The sequence below is a fragment of the Grampus griseus genome (genome assembly GCF_964374135.1).
Source record: "Grampus griseus genome assembly, chromosome: 3".
Classification (NCBI taxonomy): Eukaryota; Metazoa; Chordata; class Mammalia; order Artiodactyla; family Delphinidae; genus Grampus; species Grampus griseus.
Window position 1 is genome coordinate 97,731,136 of NC_139019.1, and position 21,748 is coordinate 97,752,883.

At 38.4% G+C, this 21,748-nt stretch overlaps 1 protein-coding gene across 1 annotated transcript in view; it reads left to right on the forward strand.

The window, feature by feature from the left end:
* Window positions 1-616: 616 nt before the first annotated feature.
* The window catches only part of HSD17B4 (hydroxysteroid 17-beta dehydrogenase 4), a 91,925-nt gene continuing 70,793 nt past the window's right edge, over window positions 617-21,748 (forward strand). Inside the window, exons 1-7 of the mRNA XM_082652573.1 lie at window positions 617-815; window positions 5,090-5,143; window positions 15,746-15,853; window positions 17,762-17,821; window positions 19,337-19,358; window positions 19,463-19,509; window positions 20,979-21,063. Of these exons, the coding sequence (XP_082508699.1) occupies window positions 758-815; window positions 5,090-5,143; window positions 15,746-15,853; window positions 17,762-17,821; window positions 19,337-19,358; window positions 19,463-19,509; window positions 20,979-21,063 (434 nt within the window). The 5' untranslated portion in view covers window positions 617-757. The remainder of the gene's footprint in view (window positions 816-5,089; window positions 5,144-15,745; window positions 15,854-17,761; window positions 17,822-19,336; window positions 19,359-19,462; window positions 19,510-20,978; window positions 21,064-21,748) is intronic.

Here is a 21,748-nt window from a genome sequence, read left to right on the forward strand (position 1 = left end):
AGGGTCCATTGGTAACAGTTCCATTTGGGAGGTCAGCCTGGGGGCCCAGGACTGTGCGTCTTTCCAGATGGTTTCCAAGAGGTCCAAGGATTACATTCTAAGAAATTCTTTTTACCCCTTGCTATATATATATATATTTTTCCCGCGGTATGCGGGCCTCTCACTGTTGCGGCCTCTCGCGTTGTGGAGCACAGGCTCCGGACGCGCAGGCTCAGCGGCCATGGTTCACGGGCCCAGCCTTTCCGCAGCATGTGGGATCTTTCCGGACCGGGGCACGAACCCGTGTCCCCTGAATCGGCAGGCGGACGCTCAACCACCGCGCCACCAGGGAAGCTCATCCCTTGCTATTTCTGAAAGCTACTTAAGAATAGGGGCTGCATCCTCGCCTAAATCCAGAAAAACTCTTGTTGAGTGAACGACAAAACGATGGATGAAAGTATGAATGAAGTTAGGGGAGTCAATCATTTTACTACACAGGTCCCAGCAGCTCCCATTACTTCCGGCCGCAGAACTGGCCCTTTCAAGCCAAGCCTCTTGGGCAGGCTCTCGCCGCGACTGGAGGCATGCTGGACTACATTTCCCAGAGTGCCAAGGGATCGCTGCGCAGGCGCACTTGGAAAACTACGGCGTTTCTCTCCTCCGCAGAAACTGGCAGGTCATTGCCGTCCTGACCCAGCCTTTCCTCCTGTCCTCCTTGTCCCGCAGTCTGAACTCCAGTAGTTCTGCTAGTGTATGTGTGTCGCTGCAGGCTGGACTTATGGCCGTGCCGTTGAGGTTCGACGGGCGGGTGGTACTGGTCACCGGCGCGGGGGGAGGTGAGTACGCGAAGGCTAGAGGGCCGGCGTCCTCCAGCTCGCTCTCGTGCTGGGAGTCCCCCTTTTTTGGTCTGGAATCCGCACGCAGCCGTAGTTGCGATCTTAGCATCTGGGCTGCGGGCAGCGGTGGCGGGGCGGCTTGGGGAGCGAGCGACTGGACTCGGTGGGGTTGAGGGTGGGAGGACGGACAACGATTGTTCTCCGGGCGCCTAATCGGCTGAGGATGGAGAAGAGGGGCTGGCCAGCCTTGAGTGGGGAGCCAGAAACTCCTGGTGCAGCCCACTTCTCCACCCCCCCCCCAACCCTGTGGGAGCTTCTCAAGGCTTCAGGTCTTGAGTGGAGAGAGGCCGGGCTCGGTTGCGGGTTGCAAAACTAGGTAAAATTCATCCCGACGCCCGTCTGTGCGTATCGATTGCGACTCTTCCTGTTAATAGACTCCCTAGGCCTCTGTCAGGTGTTTTAAACGTGGCTGAAAAGCCGTCTGGGGGCTGGAATCACCCCCGCAGGAGTAGAAATGTCAGCCCCTTGCCTTTGAAAAGTCAGTCATCTTTCCCTCTGTCGGATGATTTTAAGTTCTTGAGAGGGCCTTCTTTAAAAAAAGGCATCTGATAAGAGTCCTCCGTTTTGGACTTTGTGTGTTTATCAAGCGGATTGCAAACTCCAATGCCTGCAGGACTCAGGCAGGCGATGGAGGAATAAAATAAGAGTGGGGTGGGGGCAGTAGGAACTGGAGAGCAGAGGCCTTTCTGAAGTGGACCAGATCTTCCTGTATTTCAGAAGCCAAGTGGAGATTGGTTATGTGAAATAACCCTATTTTTATTTCTATTTATTTATTTGTTTATGGCTGCATCAGGTCTTTGTTGCGGTGCGCGGACCTCTCTTTGCGGTGGCTTCTCTTGTCGCAGAGCCGGGCTCTAGGCGCTTAGGCTTAGTTGCTCCACGGCATGTGGGATCTTCCCGGACCAGGGCTTGAACCCGTGTCCCCTGCATTGGCAGGTGGATTCTTAACCACTGCACCACCAGGGAAGTCCCAAAGTAACCCTATTTTTAAAAGACAAAATTTAAGACAAACCACTCATACCCACACGGATGCTTTGCAGTGAGGTTTTACACTATTTCCCACCTGTCCATGATCTCTGTAATCTCCAAGTGCAAGGACCTTGACTTTATGGGCCTTTGATTACCCACTGGTAGTGCCTTATACCTAGAATGGACTTAATGCAGAATTAATTTGAATTATATATTAAAAGTCACAAACAGTGGAATTCTGACAGTTAATTCATACGTATTTTCATGTCTCCATTTATAAAATGGATTCGCATGCTTCCTTTCAGAAAATATCTTTAGTATTAATTGGTGACCAAATGTTTTATATCCATAGCTATATTTATTCTAGAATGATTATGTTTTGGGGAAAACATTTTGTTTACACTTTGCTTTTGATGGAAATAATTAAGTAATGCACTCATGTTTTAAACCTCTTTTGACAGTGAGTGATTCACAGTATGAAATACATTTTATACCAAGACCTGGTATACACACACACACTATATTTGAAACAAGCTCATGACATGGTACATAGTAAATGCAGTGCACTTTGAACTTTTCTATTCTTTTTCATTAAGTAAATGCAGATTACAACCCACTAAGTTGATTTTGTGAAGTATTAATGGGTTGTGACTAGACAGTTCTGAATTTAGCACCTCCTGTTCATGAACTGATTCATATTTTAAAGAGCCTGGATTATGATACGATTACTAGCCATTAGATTTGAATACTGATCTGGGGCAGATATAATTTTGTGGTAAAGTTGAGACTGTCATTAGGTCTACAGTGGGCATCATTATGGAAGAGAGATTGAGATCTAATTCCAGTCCTATCGTGAAGACTGTTGTCCTTGAGGTCTTGGGGTTCTCATTTAAGGATACATATCTGTAGAATTGAGGCACTGCTAAACATCCCAGGAGGGTGTCCGTGAATGCCTGCCAGGCCTGTGTCTGGGAATTAGTCTGACTCCAACCCATGCATGTTCTAGAGATGAATAGAAATATCTTTGCACTATTCAGGTGCTGTTGTTTAGCTTGGAATATTGAATAGTTTAATGGGAGACCTGGAAGGAGAGGTTTAGAATTGTCTAGGATTAAGGTAAACAATTTTGCCATGATGGGTGGGATAATGGGAATTCGTATTTATTAGCTGATTGTAGTAGTTGCTGGGGATGTAGTTGTGAGAGTGGTGGAGGTGGGCCGTGGAAGAAGGGAGTCTGGCCACTGTGAATTTGACATGGTTATAAAATAGCAAGCTGTAGATCTGGAGATAGTGAAGTGAGAAGTGTGTGAGTAGTTGGAGATTCTGGAGTCAGGAGAGGTTTCGAAGTCATTTGACTTCCTTTGATTGGTAAAGCTAGAAGGTGAAATAGTCCAGGAAGCTAATCTCAGAGGCTCTGTCAACTTGAAGCAGAGAAAAGTCTAACCCACTGAAGAGAGCACTGAACAAGCACTGTGAGAAAAGAATCAACTGATATTTGACAATGCTAAAGAAGTTAAGGTCTGAAGAGAAATGGGGAAGAGAGGACAGTTGACAATGAACTTAGGTGTGGGAGAAAGTTAAGACAGGGTTTAAAAGAGGATTAAGAGAAAATAGAGGCTCTTGGCTTTAACTTTCTGTGTATTTTGACTGTAAAGATGTGCTGGGCATTGTGGGAAATGTAAAAGAACGACATAATCTCAACCTACAAGGACCTTCTAGTTTAGTTGGGGAGACAGACTAAGACACATAAAGTATTTAAATAATGTTTATGTAAGCACAGATATAAAAACATGGGAGGACACTTAGCGAACCTGTTAATGGACGAGTGGTGTTACAGGGAAACGGGGAGGAGAATGTCACTTTTAACTTTATATACAGATTTGTGTACAGTTTGCATGGGCCTTTATGGTAAAAGTAGATTACTTACATATCTTTTCAGAGTATTGTATAGCTTGGTTTTGAGATAATTCTCTGATTAACTTAGATCAATCTGTACTAGAGACATACCCCATTTCTTTCATCTGATGATTTTCCACTTTGTTACCTTTTTTTTTTTTTTTTTTTTGCGTTCTGGTTATGAGTATTTGATTTCTCTGAAAACCTCATGTTTAGAGCAAGTGCTTCAGCCTAGATCTGATAAAATATGAGGAGACTGGAGTTATTATATTGAGTGGGTTCTCTCTCATCCATTCAGAGTGGATTAAATTTTAAAATAAATTATTTGGTCATCTTTTAGTTTTGGAAAACTTTATAGTTTGGGTTCTTTTTAGAAGAGCCTGATAATTTAGCCATCTCAATATTTGTTTACTTGTTTATCAATTCAAATTAAATTTATCAATTACATTTTAAAAAACGTGTGCATGTTAAAATGATTTAAACAATACAGAAGTAAGCTTTCCACCCCTTGTTGCTAGTTACACAATTCTGTTCCCCAGAGGTAACCACTAATTGCCAGTCTCTTATATAGTCTTCCTGAGATATTCTCTGCCTATAAAATTTATATAGGCACGTATCCATTTTTGGATGTATAAATTTACACCTCATACCTTTGAGTCTGAATTAAATATTTCCTGTGTTTGGTGATTATGTAGTCAAGGTTCAGAGCAGGATATAGAAACCACTAGATATTTGAAACAGGAAAGGACTTAATTTAGGCAGTTGGGTTTTAGGCAGTTCCTCTTGGAATTCCTTGTGGAACAGTATAAAACTGGTCCATTAGTGGAGCCATTACCTCTGAGGCTACCATTGGAACTGCCACAGCCCAAATAGCCACTGGCCCCAGGGATCTAGAGAATGGAAGCTGCCATCCAGAAATTAGCGAGCTAGATCTAGAAGCTGCCACTATATCTGCTTAATACCTAGGAAGCCTCAAGAAATCAGCTTCTTAACCAACAGTAACATCCAAAAGTCACAGTAAGGTGGCTTCTGCCTCATTTCCTCCTTCCACATTTCATGCAAATGCGTTTAATGGTGGAACCCAATTCACATCTAGCATCCATCCTAGAAGCTAGGTAGAATGATAGGAAATGGTAGGTAGAATCGGTGGAAAATACAGTGTTAAGCTTTCCAACCCCTGAAAGTAGAAGTAGGTGAAGTAGAGGCTGAGAGTACCAATGAAGGCTCTACCCTTGTAATGTAATTAATTGTTCACCGGTTACTTTGCAATAGGGATTGAGTTGAGTGGACCAGAAAAATTATGCTAACATTTGCTCAACCTTCTGATTTTTTTCTTTTTTTTTCAATAGGATTGGGCCGAGCCTATGCCCTGGCTTTTGCAGAAAGAGGTGCATCAGTTGTTGGTAAGTTGATATATTTTTCTTTTCATTCAGTAGCTAGGAACTAAAATACACAGGTCACAGGTTCGAGCCCATGTCTTCACAAGCCAGAGGCCTTTGTATTCACATCAAATAATTTGTCAAGGTCAAATTTCATCACTAATATTTTCTTCTGCCAACAAAATTTTTTTCCCTGTTGCGGCTAACTTTGTAACTTACTTTTTAAAGTAAACTAGTTTCATAGAATTTGCAACTTAATAGAACTGAGAGAGATGAGCCAACATTCATTATATAAAAGGAAATTCTTGAATTTGGTATATTGTGGGCTGTAATTTTTCGATGTAGAAGACTGGTGCAAGATGAATCCTTGTAAGTGTAAATATATTGATAAGGTAAGAAATAAGTGCATTTTCATAACTAAATGTTTGGAATCGGGGAATCCAAAGTATTTTTTTTTAAATCTCTTTCCTAAAAATTTTTTAAATGGAAGCTTTTATAACAGTTAAAAATTTTTTTAATTAAAGGGGCACTTGCATGAGTTTTATTGTGGGGGGATCAGTTGGAAGATGGTGTATTGAGGAATACACCAAAAGTGGGAGGTTTTAGTAATCTCAGTGGTTTGCCTGATGTACTTGGCAGTTGGTATGGACATAGGAGTGGATTTGTGTACAGCCAAGTCTTTGTGGGGAATATGTAAATGAGTGCCGGGTAGGTACGTAGGGCAGATGTATGGCCCAATATTTATTAATATCTTTCCTGGGCTAAAATTGTTGGCCCACATTGACCTCCTAATCCCAGTTTTCCTACATCTTATCAGGGAATACAGAGAGACAAATTTCTCCCAATTTGTTTACAGAGATGTGTAATAAAATACTGAACAAGCAGCCAGGTTTTCTAAACAAAGAAGACCTAAGCAGGATATTGGATATACTTTTCTTCCTCAGCATATATCTTTTTTTTTTTCATTCATGAGATATTTATTAAAATAACACATTTAGGGAAAAAAATCAATACAATTGTGTACATCATTACTGAAAACTGTATACCATCATACAAAAAAGGATTTTATTTTGGGAAATCAATTCCTAATTTATGGCAGATTTTACTTTCAGAAATAAAACCACAAAACAACACAATCTAATTCAGTCTTAAAGGCTGGCATGCTGAGCAAGGAATGTTCTTATTCTTTGTAGGAGCTCTTTCTTTACACCGTCAGGTACCAGGGCCCTGCCTTTTGGTGTGATTTCAGCCACCAAGTCATCAACAGCAACGTGTTCTAGTCCTTTTTCTTTAATTACCGTTACAGTGTGCCTTCAACTGATCCTTCCAGCCACGTTCAATTAATTTAGTGTGAATTACAGTGCCCCTGAGCTCCTTTCTTCAACTCGCTTTCTTTTGAGCTGGCCGCAACACCGCAGGATGGCTTCAGGCCCTAATCTTGTTCCAGCACGGCACGCTGAGCCTTTGGTTAATTCCTCTTCCTGGTGGGAAATGAGAGTTAAATTTGCCCGTCCAGACACCTCTAGCTAGTCTCTCATTGGTTCTCGCTATTCCTGTTCATCTTCCGCAGAAATTGCAAACTGGGCTAAACAGGAGGTTAAAGGGACTGACTCTCCAAGTCGGGAGAGTGTTAGTAAAGCGTCTGGAATGTTGCACCCGAGTACCAGGGTACGAAAACTGAGACATATTTGAACACGTCTCCCGATCACATGGTTGATCATACTTACAACTTTTTATTTATTTACATCTTTTCCACTCAATTCCGTAAGTGCAAGTATCTCATTTTATCTTTTGTATCTCCTAAGGGACCTAGAATATTGTCTTTTGTAAAGAAGGGACTTTGTTCATTCGTTCCTTTATTGTTTGATGTAGCCCTTTTTGGGGGGTGGGGTGGGCTGGGGAGTGGTTGGTGTGTCTTTGAGATTGGTTGAATAAATTCCTGCTGTTTTTGTTGTGACTAACTTATAATCTTAGTTTATAAACTTGTTTTGTAAAACCTTTTGCAGCAATATGTGTTTATGTGGATCAGTTTTCCTGTATTTATTTATTACCTTTGAATTTGTTGAACTCAGATTGGAGTTTTTCGGTTCTAAGAAAAAGGTAAACAGGGACAGTGTATCTGTTTATTTTGTCATTGCCTCAGGGATGGTATTGCAGCAAGTGCTTGTGAAAGTCCCAAAAGGTAGAAAATTAGTGTTTTGGGAAAAATATTTGCCAAACTTGGCTGGAGAGCCAGATTTAGTTTAGTTTAGTTTATGTGAAAATGTAGAACTTTTCACTGATATTTTCTACCACTTTTTAGCTTGTGACCTAGCTGTGAACTTTCTAGGCTACCAATGGGTTTTGTTCTTCCCTAACCACCACTACCCTCTGCTTTAACTTTTTTAAAACACAGATGCCCCGAGTCCAGGTTTTATCATGTGCACTAACATTTCTCCTGCGTTAATTTTGTTCTGCTCAGCATATTTTTACCTGAGTAAGCAAAAAATAGTAAAGAGGAGTAAGCAAACCTAGGATTTATAACATCGGAGTATCTTGTTTGTGGAAAAATTACTAATCACTTAATCCTATGACTAGCTCAGAGGCCAGTAAGAAGCAAGACCTTAAGAAATGGAGTACCTTGTTTCTCATATAAGTCAACTTTTGCTAGGTTATGCTGAGTTAACAGACAAATCTCAATGGTTTATAATAATAAAGGATAATTTCAGGACTTCCCTGGTGGTGCAGAGGTTAAGAATCCACCTGCCAATGCAGGGGGTCACAGGTTCGAGCCCTGGTCCGGGAAGATCCCACATGCCGCGGAGCAACTGAGCCTGTGTGCCACAACTACTGAGCCTACGCTCTAGAGCCCATGAGCCACAACTACTGAGCCCGTGTGCCGCAACTACTGAAGCCCACATGCCTAGAGCCCGTGCTCCGCAACAAGAGAAGCCACTGCAATGAGAAGCCCACGCACCACAACGAAGAGTAGCCCCCACTCACCACAACTAGAGAAAGCCCACGCACAGGAGGGAAGACCCAACACAGCCAAAAATAAAAATAAATAAATAAAATAAATTTATTAAAAATAAAAAGGGTAATTTCATACCTACCTGACCTTTCAGCTTCTGGTCAGCTGTGTCTCTGCTTTATGTGTCTTACTAATTTCAGGATCCCAGCTGAAGGAGCAACTTTCATCATGGCTGTTCTTCCGGCAGAGGGAAAATAAAAATGGATCCCCTTGGTGTCTCATAAAGCTTCTGTTTAGTAGTGGCATGTCACTTCTACTCACCTTTCATTGGCCAAAGGAAATCACCTGGCCAAGCGCAAAGTTAAGGGTATCACTTAAGATACTCTCTTCATGTAAATATGTTTGCTGTGTTTTATATTCCATAATATAAAGCATTATGGGAGATTTAAATCTGGATATAAGAACTGCTAAGCCTTTGGCTGATAATTACAACAAGGGACATTTGGTTTCGTACACATTACATCTTTCAAGAAATGTTCGCACATATCTGAAGGAAATGTTGGGAATGGAATAGGTTTGAGGTTTCCTCAGTAGGTAAGCTGTATCGAGTTCTCTGAATATTAAGTTTTGTCTTGAGGGCGTGAACACAAAGAATATCGAAGTGTTCCAGCAAGGAGAACCTCTTTTTTGGACAGTAAGAAAGGCAGAATGCTTTCTATTCTTGAACTGGAGGAGTAGCACTTTTGGGTAATTGAAACTGCAATCTTTTGAAGTAAGATTGACATGATTTCTTTTCTGTACTGCAGTTGCATAATAACTGGTAAAGATGAGTTACAAGTTCCTGTGGTCTGATGCCAGAGCCTGTGTTTTTAACGGCTGTGTGATCCTGACAGCCAGAAGGTGAACTGTGGTGGGGAAAGTGAATTGTCTTTGAAGTTAGGTCAGACTATAAATCCTGTCTCTGCTGTCTAATTACATGACCTCTCTGAATATTAGTAGCCACCTTACCTAATAACTTCCAGGATTATGATGGGGATTAAATGACATCAAGAATTAAAACCTTTTGTAAAGGGGGTAAAAAGCCAATAATAGTGACTGTGTGCTGGGCACTGTGCTCAAGATTATGTCAAAGTGAGCTTAGGGGGCATCCCAGGCTGGAGTGAAGTTATCTAGGGGAACAGAGTGAGAGATGAGAGATCACAGGAGGTCAGGTCATGTAGGACCATTTAGTTCAGAGTAAGGACTGGCTTTTACCCTGATTGAGATGGGAAGCCATTGGAGAGTGTGGAGGAGCAACGTGACCTCATTTAAGGTTTAAATGGCTCATTCTGAGTGCTGTGTGAGGAATAGGTTCTAGGGGAGCAAGAGTGGAAGTGGAGAAGTATGTTGGGCATATTGGAGTTTGTTATCCTATTAACTCTTCTTGTCCACACTTGTGATTTTTCATTAAAAAAAGAAGTGGAAGCAGAGAAATCTGTCAAGTTATCGCAATAATCTGCATCAGAGATGGGGGTGATTCAGACAGGTGGTAGGGATGGAGGTGGTGCAAAGAAGTTAAATTCTGGAAATATTTTGAGGGTCGGTATGGCAGGATTTGCTTATTTGCTGATGTGGGTTGAAAGGGAGAGAGAAGGATAAAGTGGTGGTTTACCGAGATAGGAAAGACTGGAGGAGGGCCGGATTCGCAGAGAGGGGACATTCCCAGTAGACTTTCAGATGGGGATAGTAGGTAGGCAGTGGGACATAGGACTCTGTAGTTGGGGGGACAGGTTGAAGCTATATAGATCTATTTTCAGTTTCTAGGTGGTATTCAAAGCCAGGAGACTGGATTAGATTACCCGGGTGGTGAGTGCAGATAAACAGGAGATGGGATCCCAGGACTGAACTCTGGAGGGGACTCAGTCTTTCATTTTCAGCTTCTTCTCCCTTTAAGGAGACCTTTGATGCCTTCTTGTTGTTGAGACAGATTAAGTCCCTTAAATTAAAGGGACCTAATTTAAGACGTTGCTTTCTAAACTATCATAACATTTTGGAGGCCTTCAAATATTTAGATACATTTATGGCCATCCTGGAAAAGACTCTGATGAACTAGGGTGATTGTGTCTTTCTACCAAACAGTGAAAATAGTATGGCAGCTCTGTGTTTTCCACCTTTTCTTTGGCTGTCAAGAAGCTTAAGGGTAAACCTGGCACTGTCCCCAAATAGAGTAACTACCATTAGCATATGCTTTGAGTAGGCTTCTCTTTCTCTGATGTAACGTTTTCTTAATTTTTCCATTTTTTAATAGTCCTTGCACATTTTTAAGGCACCTTAAATACTTTTTGGTAGCAGTCAGGACATGAACAGAATACAGGAAGAAATCCCCATTGGGCCCACAGCTCTAAAATCAATGAAATGATTCTTAGTGCTATTGTTTGCTGTCGGAAACTTTATCAGAATAGGAGGAAAGGCATCAAGCATAGAAAACAGAAATGTCTGGAAGAACATCCAAGAGATGGTTAATAGCAGTTACCTCTGGGATAAGACAAGGATTAAAAAGACTTTTTGAATCTGCGGGGTTTGAATTTCTTGAAAGCATTAAAAAAAAAAAAGTAAATAACCTCTCCAAAAAATAAGTACACTTGTAGTACAATATTGCCCGTGTCATATATATATATATATATTTTTTGCGGTATGCAGGCCTCTCACTGTTGTGGCCTCTCCCGTTGCGGAGCACAGGCTCCGGATGCACAGGCTCAGTGGCCATGGCTCATGGGCCCAGCCGCTCCGCGGCATGTGGGATCTTCCCGGACTGGGGCACGAACCTGTGTCCCCTGCATGGGCAGGTGGACTCTCAACCACTGCGCCACCAGGGAAGTCCCCATGTCATCTTTTTATATGCTTCTCAGATTACTCATTGTAAAGGATGTCACAGAATCAATACATATGAAAGTTATTTTGATTTTGTAGCTTTGGAAGCACCATTTTACTTTGGAAATAAAAGTCTTTTATAGATATGTCATTGGTAGTGGATATGACTCAGCTGGTGTCAAACCCTTGGATTGAATAAATATATGAACGTGAATATGTGTAAGCACAGTTATAAAGCACTCTTCAAATACAAAGCATTATAACATTATTACTCTTGATAATTAAGTGGCAAGTTAGAAACTGCTATATAAGCAATTTCCCTCACTAAGCTACAGCAAAAAGGACGAACTACTTATAGTAAAGTGAAGCAGTAAAGTGAGGGCAGACTTTAAGGGATCTTGAAAGTTAGGCAGTGAATAATAGGGTTCCACTGCAGATTTTGAGCAAGGGGATGACTTAGTATAAAGGCTGCCTTTGGACTATCACCCAGCAACAGTCTGCTGATTGCCTGGGAAGATTAAGATTGGAGGCAGAAGACCACTGGGAAGGCAACTGTAGTAATCTGGGCATGAAATTATAGAATAGGAAAGAAATGGCAGTAAACGATTCTTCGAAAGAACTGGAAACTCCTCAGTGCACAAACTACCTTGAGAGCTCAAAGCACCTAGCACAGTGCTGGATACAGAGTGGGAACAGAGTGAACATTTGAAGAATCATAATGAAATTGATGTCAAGCCTTGATGGCTAGTGACATGTGCTGTTCAGAAACGGGAGAAAGGAAAGAGTACCTGGGAAATATCTCACCCAGCAAAGTGATGTTGAGAAGGTGGGACAGTTTGAGGAAGATGATAATCAGTTTGATTTGCATTTTTTTTTTCTGTCAAACTAAAAGTGACATATATTCCCTCAGCTGGTTTAGCAGCCCTGATATCAGGAGACCCAAAGCATGTTTCTTGCTCTAGTCTTTGGAGCCAATAGTCAGGGCTGAAGGATAGCAAGAATGAACAAGAAAACCAACTTCTGAGAGCAAAGTCCTGTACACAAATAGGATTACTACAGACAAATCCAGATTTCTCAATCTGGTTTATGTAACAAAACACTGAAAAACAATGTACGTAATGCTCATCAAATAATATTAATGCTCCAGTGTTACCTCTGTTTCTCTTTCAACATTTCAATAAAGGAACTTATGATTTGCAACACATATGATATAGAATTAAAATCTTTTATAAGTAAGGGACACGTACACATCTGTAAGAAAGAAAAGCACCCCAAATGAAATGTGATTTAAGCAGGCAAAACAATAAGTATAAATGACCAATAAGCCCATGAAAATAATGTTACCTTACTAGTTCTCAAAGAAATGTAAATTAAAATAATGAGCTACAACTTGTAATCATTTAATTGTTATACTGAAAAGAATGATGTCCAGTGTTGGGAGGATATGGGGAAACAGGCATTGTCACAAACATGGTTCTGTTTTCAGGCTTCGATAGCTGATAACTTGGTACTTTGTATTTAGGTATCCATTTACCTATTAGTAGAGTACTTTTACAGGCTCCAAGTGTGTTTTAGAATTCTCTGGATTCTTATATCCCTGCTCTAGTGGTTAGCATATTGCAAGTATTTAGTAAAATCTTGGGGTGGATTTTTAGTAAAAAACCTTATGTAGTCTTTAATAGACTATCCAAGTCATTGATTTATTTAAAATGACAGAAATAGGAAAAAGATTTTACATCTTAAAAAAACCCAAAACTCTTCAGAGCTATAAACTGGATTTTATATGGAGGATTTACAAATATATCACTTTTGGGGATATTTTGATGGTTTTAGCTGAGAAGACTCTGTCCTTAACTATCATAATCTTAACCATTTTTACTCCCTATTTTAAAGCTATTTGTTTGACTGGGGTGCCTGATTTACTGTTCCTTCTGTATTCTCCCCAAGAACATGTGATTTATTTTATTTTATTTTTTTAGTGGAAATAATTGGGATAAAAGAAACTTGTTTACAGCATTAGAGGAGCAGAATGGTATTGTGGTAGGTCAAGGTTCTAGTCTGAATTTTGCCATTTCATACAGCCTTGGAGCCTGGACAAGCTTTGGAGCCTGGAACAAGTTACATAACCTTTCCTCAACTTTCCTCTTCTGTGAAAATAGGAACAACTGTTTCTGCCAAACTCCTAAAAAGATGTATGGAGATCAAATGAAGCAATGTATATAGATGGGTCTTTGAAAATGCAAAGTATATACGTACCAGTATAAGGCGGTAATGGTATTTTAAAATATTATTGTGATTAGAATTTTAGTGATATATTTAAGCGGAACAGTGTCACATAGTGTGGATACATTTCTCTTTGTATACAATCTGTTAACACTGTTGCTGTCCAAGCCCTTCAGTGTGTAACCAGTGCTTTTCTACTTAAGCCTGTAATCCCTGTGATTTAGCTCTGGTGATAGCAGGATAACTGAGTGGGGTCAGTGTGAAGTTTGTACTCTCTAAGGTAGAGACTTGTCTTGAATAAATCTATTCTGAAACTGTTTCACTACACATCATTGATCTCAATAATTATTTATCCAGTCTTCAGTTCTTAACCTTTGACTGCACTTGGTTGCACTTTGAACAGTTTCCACTTGGGGGTAGTGTTTCATTTCACAATTGAACAATTCTTTCTTAAGTATGGCCTTTGCCAGTTTGCTCTTGAACTTTTTTCCCTTGCTTAGTTAAAAAGGGTCTTAAAAGACTGTTAGCAGCATGTTTTAAGATCTTGATTTTTTAAAATTGTTTCCTGTCATTTGAGTAATTGTACAGAAATGAATAATTAAGAGGAATTTAGTCTTGAGAATCTTAACACTTTTTTTTTTAATGTCTGAGGGATAACATAAGCCTTTTCCCCATTATTTTGTGTCTTTGTGGCATTTTTTATTTACAGTAAGGCTGTTAAGACTATATTGTTAGAAAAAATATATCCCAGTCCACATTTGGAAAAACTCATTTCCTTTAAGCGTAAAAGCACATTAGGCGAGCTTTGCTCGGTATCATCCCTGTATCTCCCTTTACCACCCAACCCCACTTGCAGCCCTCACCCCAGCCCCCCCAAAAGAGAACCATTCTTGAAAAGAAAAATAAAATCTTGTGGGCTTTCTTTTTTCCCCAGTTATGGTAATTATCAATTTGGTAATATTAAGAGACTATAAATTTTAGTATATACCTCTATGCCATTTATTAATTAGTAATTTTTAAATTCCGCACAGTATGTGCAATAACCCTACAAAAATGATCACTTTGCAATGCAAATTAATTCTTTGTCCCAGGTATTTGTTTTAAATTCTGTTTTTTCCAAGTTATTTGGCTTTGATCTATATATCTTTTCATTTGTTTTTGCATGTTATTTTGTAAATAATTAAATTATTGTATAAATTACCTTTGTTATATTATTTAGTTATGTTGGCTTTTATAAACTTTATGATGCAATTAGTGCATTAGTGTAGTTACCACATACTTAACTTTCAGTAGATTATAAACTCTGAGGATAGGCACCATTCTTATACATCTGTAGATTTCTGTAGATTTCCTTGCAAATAGTAAATGTGCAATTAATGTTTGTATCTATATAATTGGATATAGGGAGATGTTATGTGATAAGTGTGGTCAGTTGTTAAACATATAAATTACATATATGGTATAAATTAGTGACTGAACACATATTAGTTGTATATGTAATTTTTGACCTCTTTTTTTGGTAGACCATGACACACTATGTTTTATAAAAATTCACGTGTGCTTCTCCAAGAGTTTAATACTGTGCTTGTTCTTTATCACCATTCCTGTAAACAAACTCTTTCACATTGTGTATTTGACCTTTCTTTGTTTCTTTTTTTTTTTTTAATTATGGTAAGAACATTTAATATGAACATTTAACAAATTTTTAAGTGTACAATACAGTATTATGAACTACAGGCACTATGTTGTATGACAGATAAGATCTGTAGAACTTATTCATCTTGCATTATTGAAACTTTATGCCCACCGATTAGCAACTCCCCATTTTCTCCTCCCCCTCACCTCTGCAACCACCATTCTACTCTCTGATTCTATGAGTTTGACTATTTTACGTACTTTGATGTAAGTGGAATCATGCAGCATTTGGCCTTCTGTGACTGGGTTACCATATTATCTGCAAGGCTCATCCATGTCGTTACATATTGCAAAATTTCCTTCTTTTTTTAAAGGCTGAATAATAGTGCATTGTATTTATGTACCACATTTTCATTATCCATTTTTATCTGTCAGTTGATATTTAGATTATTTCTACATCTTGGCTGTTGTGAATAGTGCTGCATTGAACATTTGGAGTGCTGTTATCTCTTTGGTTCCTGATTTCAATTCTTTTGAATAAATACCTGGAAGTGGGATTGCTGGATCGTGTGGCAGTTCTATTTTTAATTTTTTGAAGAATGTCCATACTGTTTTCCTGTGTATTTAATCTTAAAAGTGATCTTTAGGTTTTTTTCTTTTCTTTCTTTTTGCTAAAAGTGGGTTGAATCATGGTCTTTTTCTTTCCAAAAAAGGAGAAGCATTGCACAGTTAAAAATTTCATGACATGAACCTGTGTTTAAATATTTTTGCTGCTTCATATCTGTATTTAAAAACAAAGAGGCATGTTTTGAAAGTACGTATCTCACGGTGTGTTCAGTAAGATGGGAATATGGTAATAGGGAATTAGGAAGATGACTGAAGAAATATACTAATAATATAATTTCAGTTCCAACTCATATTTTTAAGGTCTAGAACTGAATTCTTATTTGTTTATTTTTGCATTGCAGTGAATGATCTAGGAGGGGACTTCAAGGGAGTTGGTAAAGGCTCCTTAGCTGCTGATAAGGTTGTTGAAGAAATAAGAAGGAAAGGTGGAAAAGCAGTGGCCAACTATGGTACAGTATTTGAGAGAACTATACTGCTTCTTTTATATTTCCTCAACTAATGCTGTTTCTCATGTTAATAATTATTGAGCAAATATCTTGGCATTCTAGTATAATTATGAGATTAGATTTTATCTAAGTCTGCCAAAGATGTTTAGTGACGTATTTTTTAAACTTTTGATGTAGATTATTTTATGAGTCTAACTTTTATTCAGTTGTTTATTTAATATTTTTAATAATGAGCACATGATATAATCAGTACATTACTGTAGATGTGAATATGAATATGCTCTCTTCTTAAAAGACCTGTCTTAGCTAAAAGGTCTTATGTATTTCTTCAGAGTTCTTCTTTTTAAAATTGCTTTTAAAAAAAATTTCTTTAAGTAATATAGTGTAAGAAGTGAAGTGGCCCCCTTCTGTACCCAGCCTTCATATTCCATTCTGCACAGGTAATCTTTGCTGTATGTAACTTTCTTATCTTTATGAAAATGTAAGAGTCAAAGTTAGGCATTAAAAATAAAGAAAAAATAACAACAGCAAATACAACCTTTATGTTTGATGTATTGATTTTAATAGTATTTGTAAGGAATCTTCTTGAGTAGATTTATTTTAAAAAGATAGTGCTTACGGACTTTTCTGAAAATTAGATTGTTTTTATGGGCCAGGGAGAAAATTAGATTGCCAATGACTTTATTCTGAAATTTTAGAGGAAAGGAAATAGGATATGATTTGTTTTGAGAGTTCAAGGGAATAATGAGACAGACATTTAAGTTTTCAACTTAAAAAAAATTTCTGGGGTTTTAAAACCTATTTTGTAAAGATAAAGATTTCGGATTCTCTTCCCTGCCCCTCACTTTTGATATTCAACCTGTATCAATCAGGATTCAGTCAAGAAAACAGAAGCCCCTCTCGGTTTTCCAAGTGTGAAGGGTTTTATACAACGAATTAGAGACTTACCATTGGAAGGTCTGGGCAGGTGCATGTCAGGGAAACTGTCGATGACCGTCTCAGCCTGTGGCAGGTGGCTTTCAAGAGCTCACCTAGATGTGCTGTCAGTCTCACATCTGCAGCCTGCTCACAAGATTGCCTGAATTTACAGTCTCCTCCTACTTTTTCTCCCTTTAAGCGAGTATCTCTTTTTGGCAGATCTAACTCAGGACCTTATGGGTTCCAGGGAAGGGACTTGGCTCCCCCTGTGATTGCAGAGGAAGTAGAAAGAGGCAGTGGTGATGTTGAGTTGACAGCTGACCATTTGACACACAGCTCTGGGGATACGAGCCCTTCTCCTGGGCTGATTAGCAGAAAATAACAAATCCATAATATTTCATTGAGCTTTACTTTTTGTAGTTAGTATTACAAAAACAGTAGGTTTGTTTTCCAAATGTAGTGATGCAGAATTGAACATGCTTTTTCAAATTAAACACGCTCCTCCTTCCCTCTCTCTCAAAGTCCCATTTGCATCCTTAAGGGGAAGTGCTTATGTGGCTATTTAAAATTCAATAGAAATGAAATAAAATAGAATATTCCATTTGTCATACTAGCCACATTCCAGGCCACATTTCAGTAGCCACATGTGGTTCGTGGTTACCGTTATTAGTGCAGAAATAGGGCATTTCCATCTTCACAGAAAGTTCTGTTGGACCGTGGTATCTTGTATATTATTTGTCAAATACTTCTCATTTACCCCCTCTCCTTTTTTTTTTCTTTGTAGGTTAAAGGATTGTCTTAGGGACTAAATTTCTTTTGTAACATGTATCATTTATATTTTAGTTTGTCACGTGCCTGCAATATGTATGTATTTTCCTTGGAAACAGGTTCTGTTGAATGAATAGTATCTGTCATGTGCTGTGAGCCACAGAATTTAGAAGTCATTTGTAAGGGATATTACTGAAGTTTTGTCCTAATTTCCCTTTCCCTCAGATTCAGTGGAAGCAGGAGAGAAGGTTGTGAAGACAGCACTGGATGCTTTTGGAAGAATAGGTAATGTTTCTTTGCATTTATGGTACTAACAGATCAGCTTCTACCTTTCTAATGAAATATTTTTTATTTCCCTTTTGTTTATTAAAAACTCGTTTTTGGTAATCAAATTTTTAGATTTGTTTTAAATTTTAATTTTTTTTTTTTTTTTTTTTTTTTTGCGGTACGTGGGCCTCTCACTGTTGTGGCCTCTCCCATTGTGGAGCACAGGCTCCGGACGCGCAGGCTCAGCGGCCATGGCTCACGGGCCCAGCCGCTCTGCGGCATGTGGGATCTTCCCGGACCAGGGCATGAACCTGTGTCCCCTGCATCGGCAGGCGGACTCTCAACCACTGTGCCACCAGGGAAGCCCCCAATTTTTTTTTTTTACATACCCTAATCTTATTCCACAAAGGGCTTGAGGTGACAGTTTTTATGCATGTATGTGTTGAGTTTGTTTTATATTTTTTTTGTACTTTAAGAACCTTTAAAAAAACTTGTAAAAAAAAAAAACTTGTAAGTATTTTCTAAGTTTCCTTTTTATAATAATTTAATCATACCGCAAATATATTTAGAAAATAAAAAATAAATCAGTATTTTGGCAATAGAGGACCCAGTGGAATATTTTAGATAATTATAATGATTCAGATTAAAATGATTCAGTATCTTGCAAATTAATTAAGATGAATTATATAAAATAAAAATCTTAATTTTTAAGAAGCATTTCAAATATATTGTTTAATTTTCCTGACTTAGTCCCATACATTGTTAGTAAAAGGTTATTGAATTACTAGAGGGAAACTATTGCAGATAAGCCCAACATGTTTATAATCTGAAAAATGTTAATTTTTGTAATTTGAATGTGTCCCCCCCCCCTTTTTTTTGGTCTAGCGTATATATGTTTCTAGCTATATTTGGTTGAGCTTATGAGAGACGTGTTCACATAGTGTCTGACACAGGGATAGCGACCACAAAGTTTTGAAGTCATAAGGTGAAAATAGCCGCAAGATGGTGGTTGAACCTTAAGAAGTAATCCCTTTTTTTTTATAGTGAGAATGCAATTATGTATTAAGATAGGCCATCAGTTTCTAACTCTAATGGTTTCCTTTCTGGGCTTTTGACTTTTGAGTGGCAAGGAAAAATCTTTTAAACTTTTAATTTTCCCAGTGAATTTTGAAGTTAATTGAGGGATGCCTTACGATTACCACTGAGTTCTAAGAACCTAAGAGTTGTATGACTGCTAATTCTGTAAATAAGCTCACAGAATTTTGGCAGAAGGTAGAGGTGGAAACATTTAGGTATGTAGACTTGAGAGGAAAGCACTGATATAATGGGGTATTTATTGTGCTTTTGTGAACCAGATTTTGTTTTGCTATAGGTATAAAATTTTGTTCTGCTAGCACTTGTTACCTATTATATCTACTTTTCCATGAGCGGGGGGGAGGCAGGGAACACTTTTGAAAGAAATGTGAGTTGTAAGCAAAGGCAAATTAATATGCTTGCTTTTATGTTTGTGACTTGAATATTTTTATATTGTAGATGTTGTGATCAACAATGCTGGGTGAGTATTTCTTTTTAAATTTCCAATAAAGTTATGTACATGCAAACTTTTTTTTTTTAAGTGTTGACTTTCTCTTCTCAACATATGTAATATCAATTTTTTAGAATTTTGAGGGACCGTTCCTTTGGTAGAATAAGTGATGAAGACTGGGGTAAGTTATTTTAAATATATGTTCTCTGGAACATACTTATCCATTTAGCCTTCTAATATTTGATACATTTATACACTTAAGGAAAAACTTGCTTCTACCTATTTTTGCTTCTGCTAATATAAGTGATGAATAAGCTTTAAAACTGAAAATGAACAGTTGGCAGAAAAGGCTTTTGTGACTTTCGTCCGTTTCCCTTTTTCTCTTTGAGAGATTGTCAGCATTTTCTTGCAGTATTAGCTGTTTCTAACAGCCTTTTGCATGCTTGTCCGGCTGTATGATTCTTATTTCAAGAGCAAGAGCAGGCTATGAAAGAGAGTCTGAGGCACTAAAAATGATGGAGATCGGAGAAGTGGGTGGGAAAAACCTAGACATAATTTTGAAACTTCTAATAAGTAGGAAAAATTTCCATTAGGAATGTCATATTGGAAAAATTGAGTTTAGATGATGAACAATCACAGTTATAAAATTTTTTTTATCCTGTTTGCTCTTTTTTGCCCTTACTTTCACTGGCTATCAGAACTAAAACAAGCATTGGTGGCTGAGATGGTGGCAGGCATGGTAACTGAGATGAATGACATCATTGTTTATAGAGTGTGTTTCTGGGAAATATTGCCAGAAGTTCTTTTGGAGGAAGCAAGATATCTTTCTGACTTAGAAGTAAGCAAAGACAGGCTTTTAGTTTCCAATTCCCTTATAAGAACTGAAGAAAAAAAGGAGCTGAGAAAGATAGAATTTGTTGGCAGAGGAGACTTAAGCTGGTGCTTTGCTTTGAGCTCTCATGGGGCTGGAGTGTGTCCTCTTCTGGTTTCATCAGAGTAAGATTAAATCTAGAGTTGTTTGTTTATCTGAATCATCCTCCAAGTTGTCTGTTCATTAGATTGACATTTCAGAAAGCAGGCTTCTCTGTCTCTCTTTTTCCCTCTTCCCCTCCCTCTCTTTCCTACACCTCCATGCCCCGACCCCCAGCTCTCTCTAACTCATTTGCAAATCCTGTTAAAAATAGGGATTTAGGGATATACTGAACATTTTATAAACATTTCTTGATGAAGAACTGAGTGGTTTTGATTATGCTTTAACTAATGTTTGTGTTGAGTCCCAATTATATATGTAAAATTCTTGGTTATTTGTATTAATGAATTTTTATATAAAATAGGCAAAAATTAAAGATGGCATTGTACTTAGATGTCCATAGGCATCGTATTTAGGTGGCATTGTATTTATGATAAAGTTAGCTATATTAGATAATAATCTAATCATAAATTATAGGCAAAATGGGTATGAATTATTGATTGGTTATGTAACTGGAACTAAAGCTAAAATGATTACTCTGAGTGCAATGTGACAATAGTTGATTTTGAATGCTAGGTATAAAATGAACATCTTTGTATAAGTAAGTCATTGCTTATGTTGATTCTGAGATAGCTCTGTCTAGATTTGACAATATTCATGATAAAAATTTCTTGTTTTAGATATCATCCAGAGAGTTCATTTGCGGGGCTCATTCCTGGTGACCCGGGCAGCGTGGGATCACATGAAGAAACAGAAATTTGGAAGGTAGAGTTGTATGTGGCTGTCAAGGGGGGATTGGAGATGGCGTGTGTGGGTTCTTATGTACAGAGGAAAAGAATTGCTTTGATGTTGAAAAATACACCTTCAGATATGCACAGGCTTTTTAAATGTAGTTTTGGCAGATGCCTCCCCGTTACACTGGTGTCAGTCATAGATTAACGAGCTGGACAACTTAGTATTTCTTTTCACCTCCTACTTTTCATTATTAATGATTCTCCTGCTATTCTCTGATATTTTAGCAGTACAAACATTGAGGATTCAGCAGTACTTTATTCTCTAACCAAAATATCATTTTTTGTGTCCAGTGACCAACTGGGGAGAGATGAGTGGATGTTTTCTACTAGCTGGCACTGGTCAGACATGAGTTAGTCTTTGTAAACTAGGAACGGTAAGACTCTTATAGTTGCATCTGTGTGACTCAGACGTGGCAGACCTAGTAAGTGGACCCATGCGCTCTAATGTAAAAGTTATTCCTGTTAACTTAGTGTTCACACACATCTACTAGAAGTAAATTGCATGTGATATCTGTTCTTATTGGAGAGTTCTAGTATATCGTGATACTAGCAGTTTCTGAAAGTAAATGATAGGATTTACTTGTTCTACTAAGTAGGGTAAGTGAGATTAGGTCAGATTATGAGATGGTATTGTTTTAATATGAGGCATTTAATAT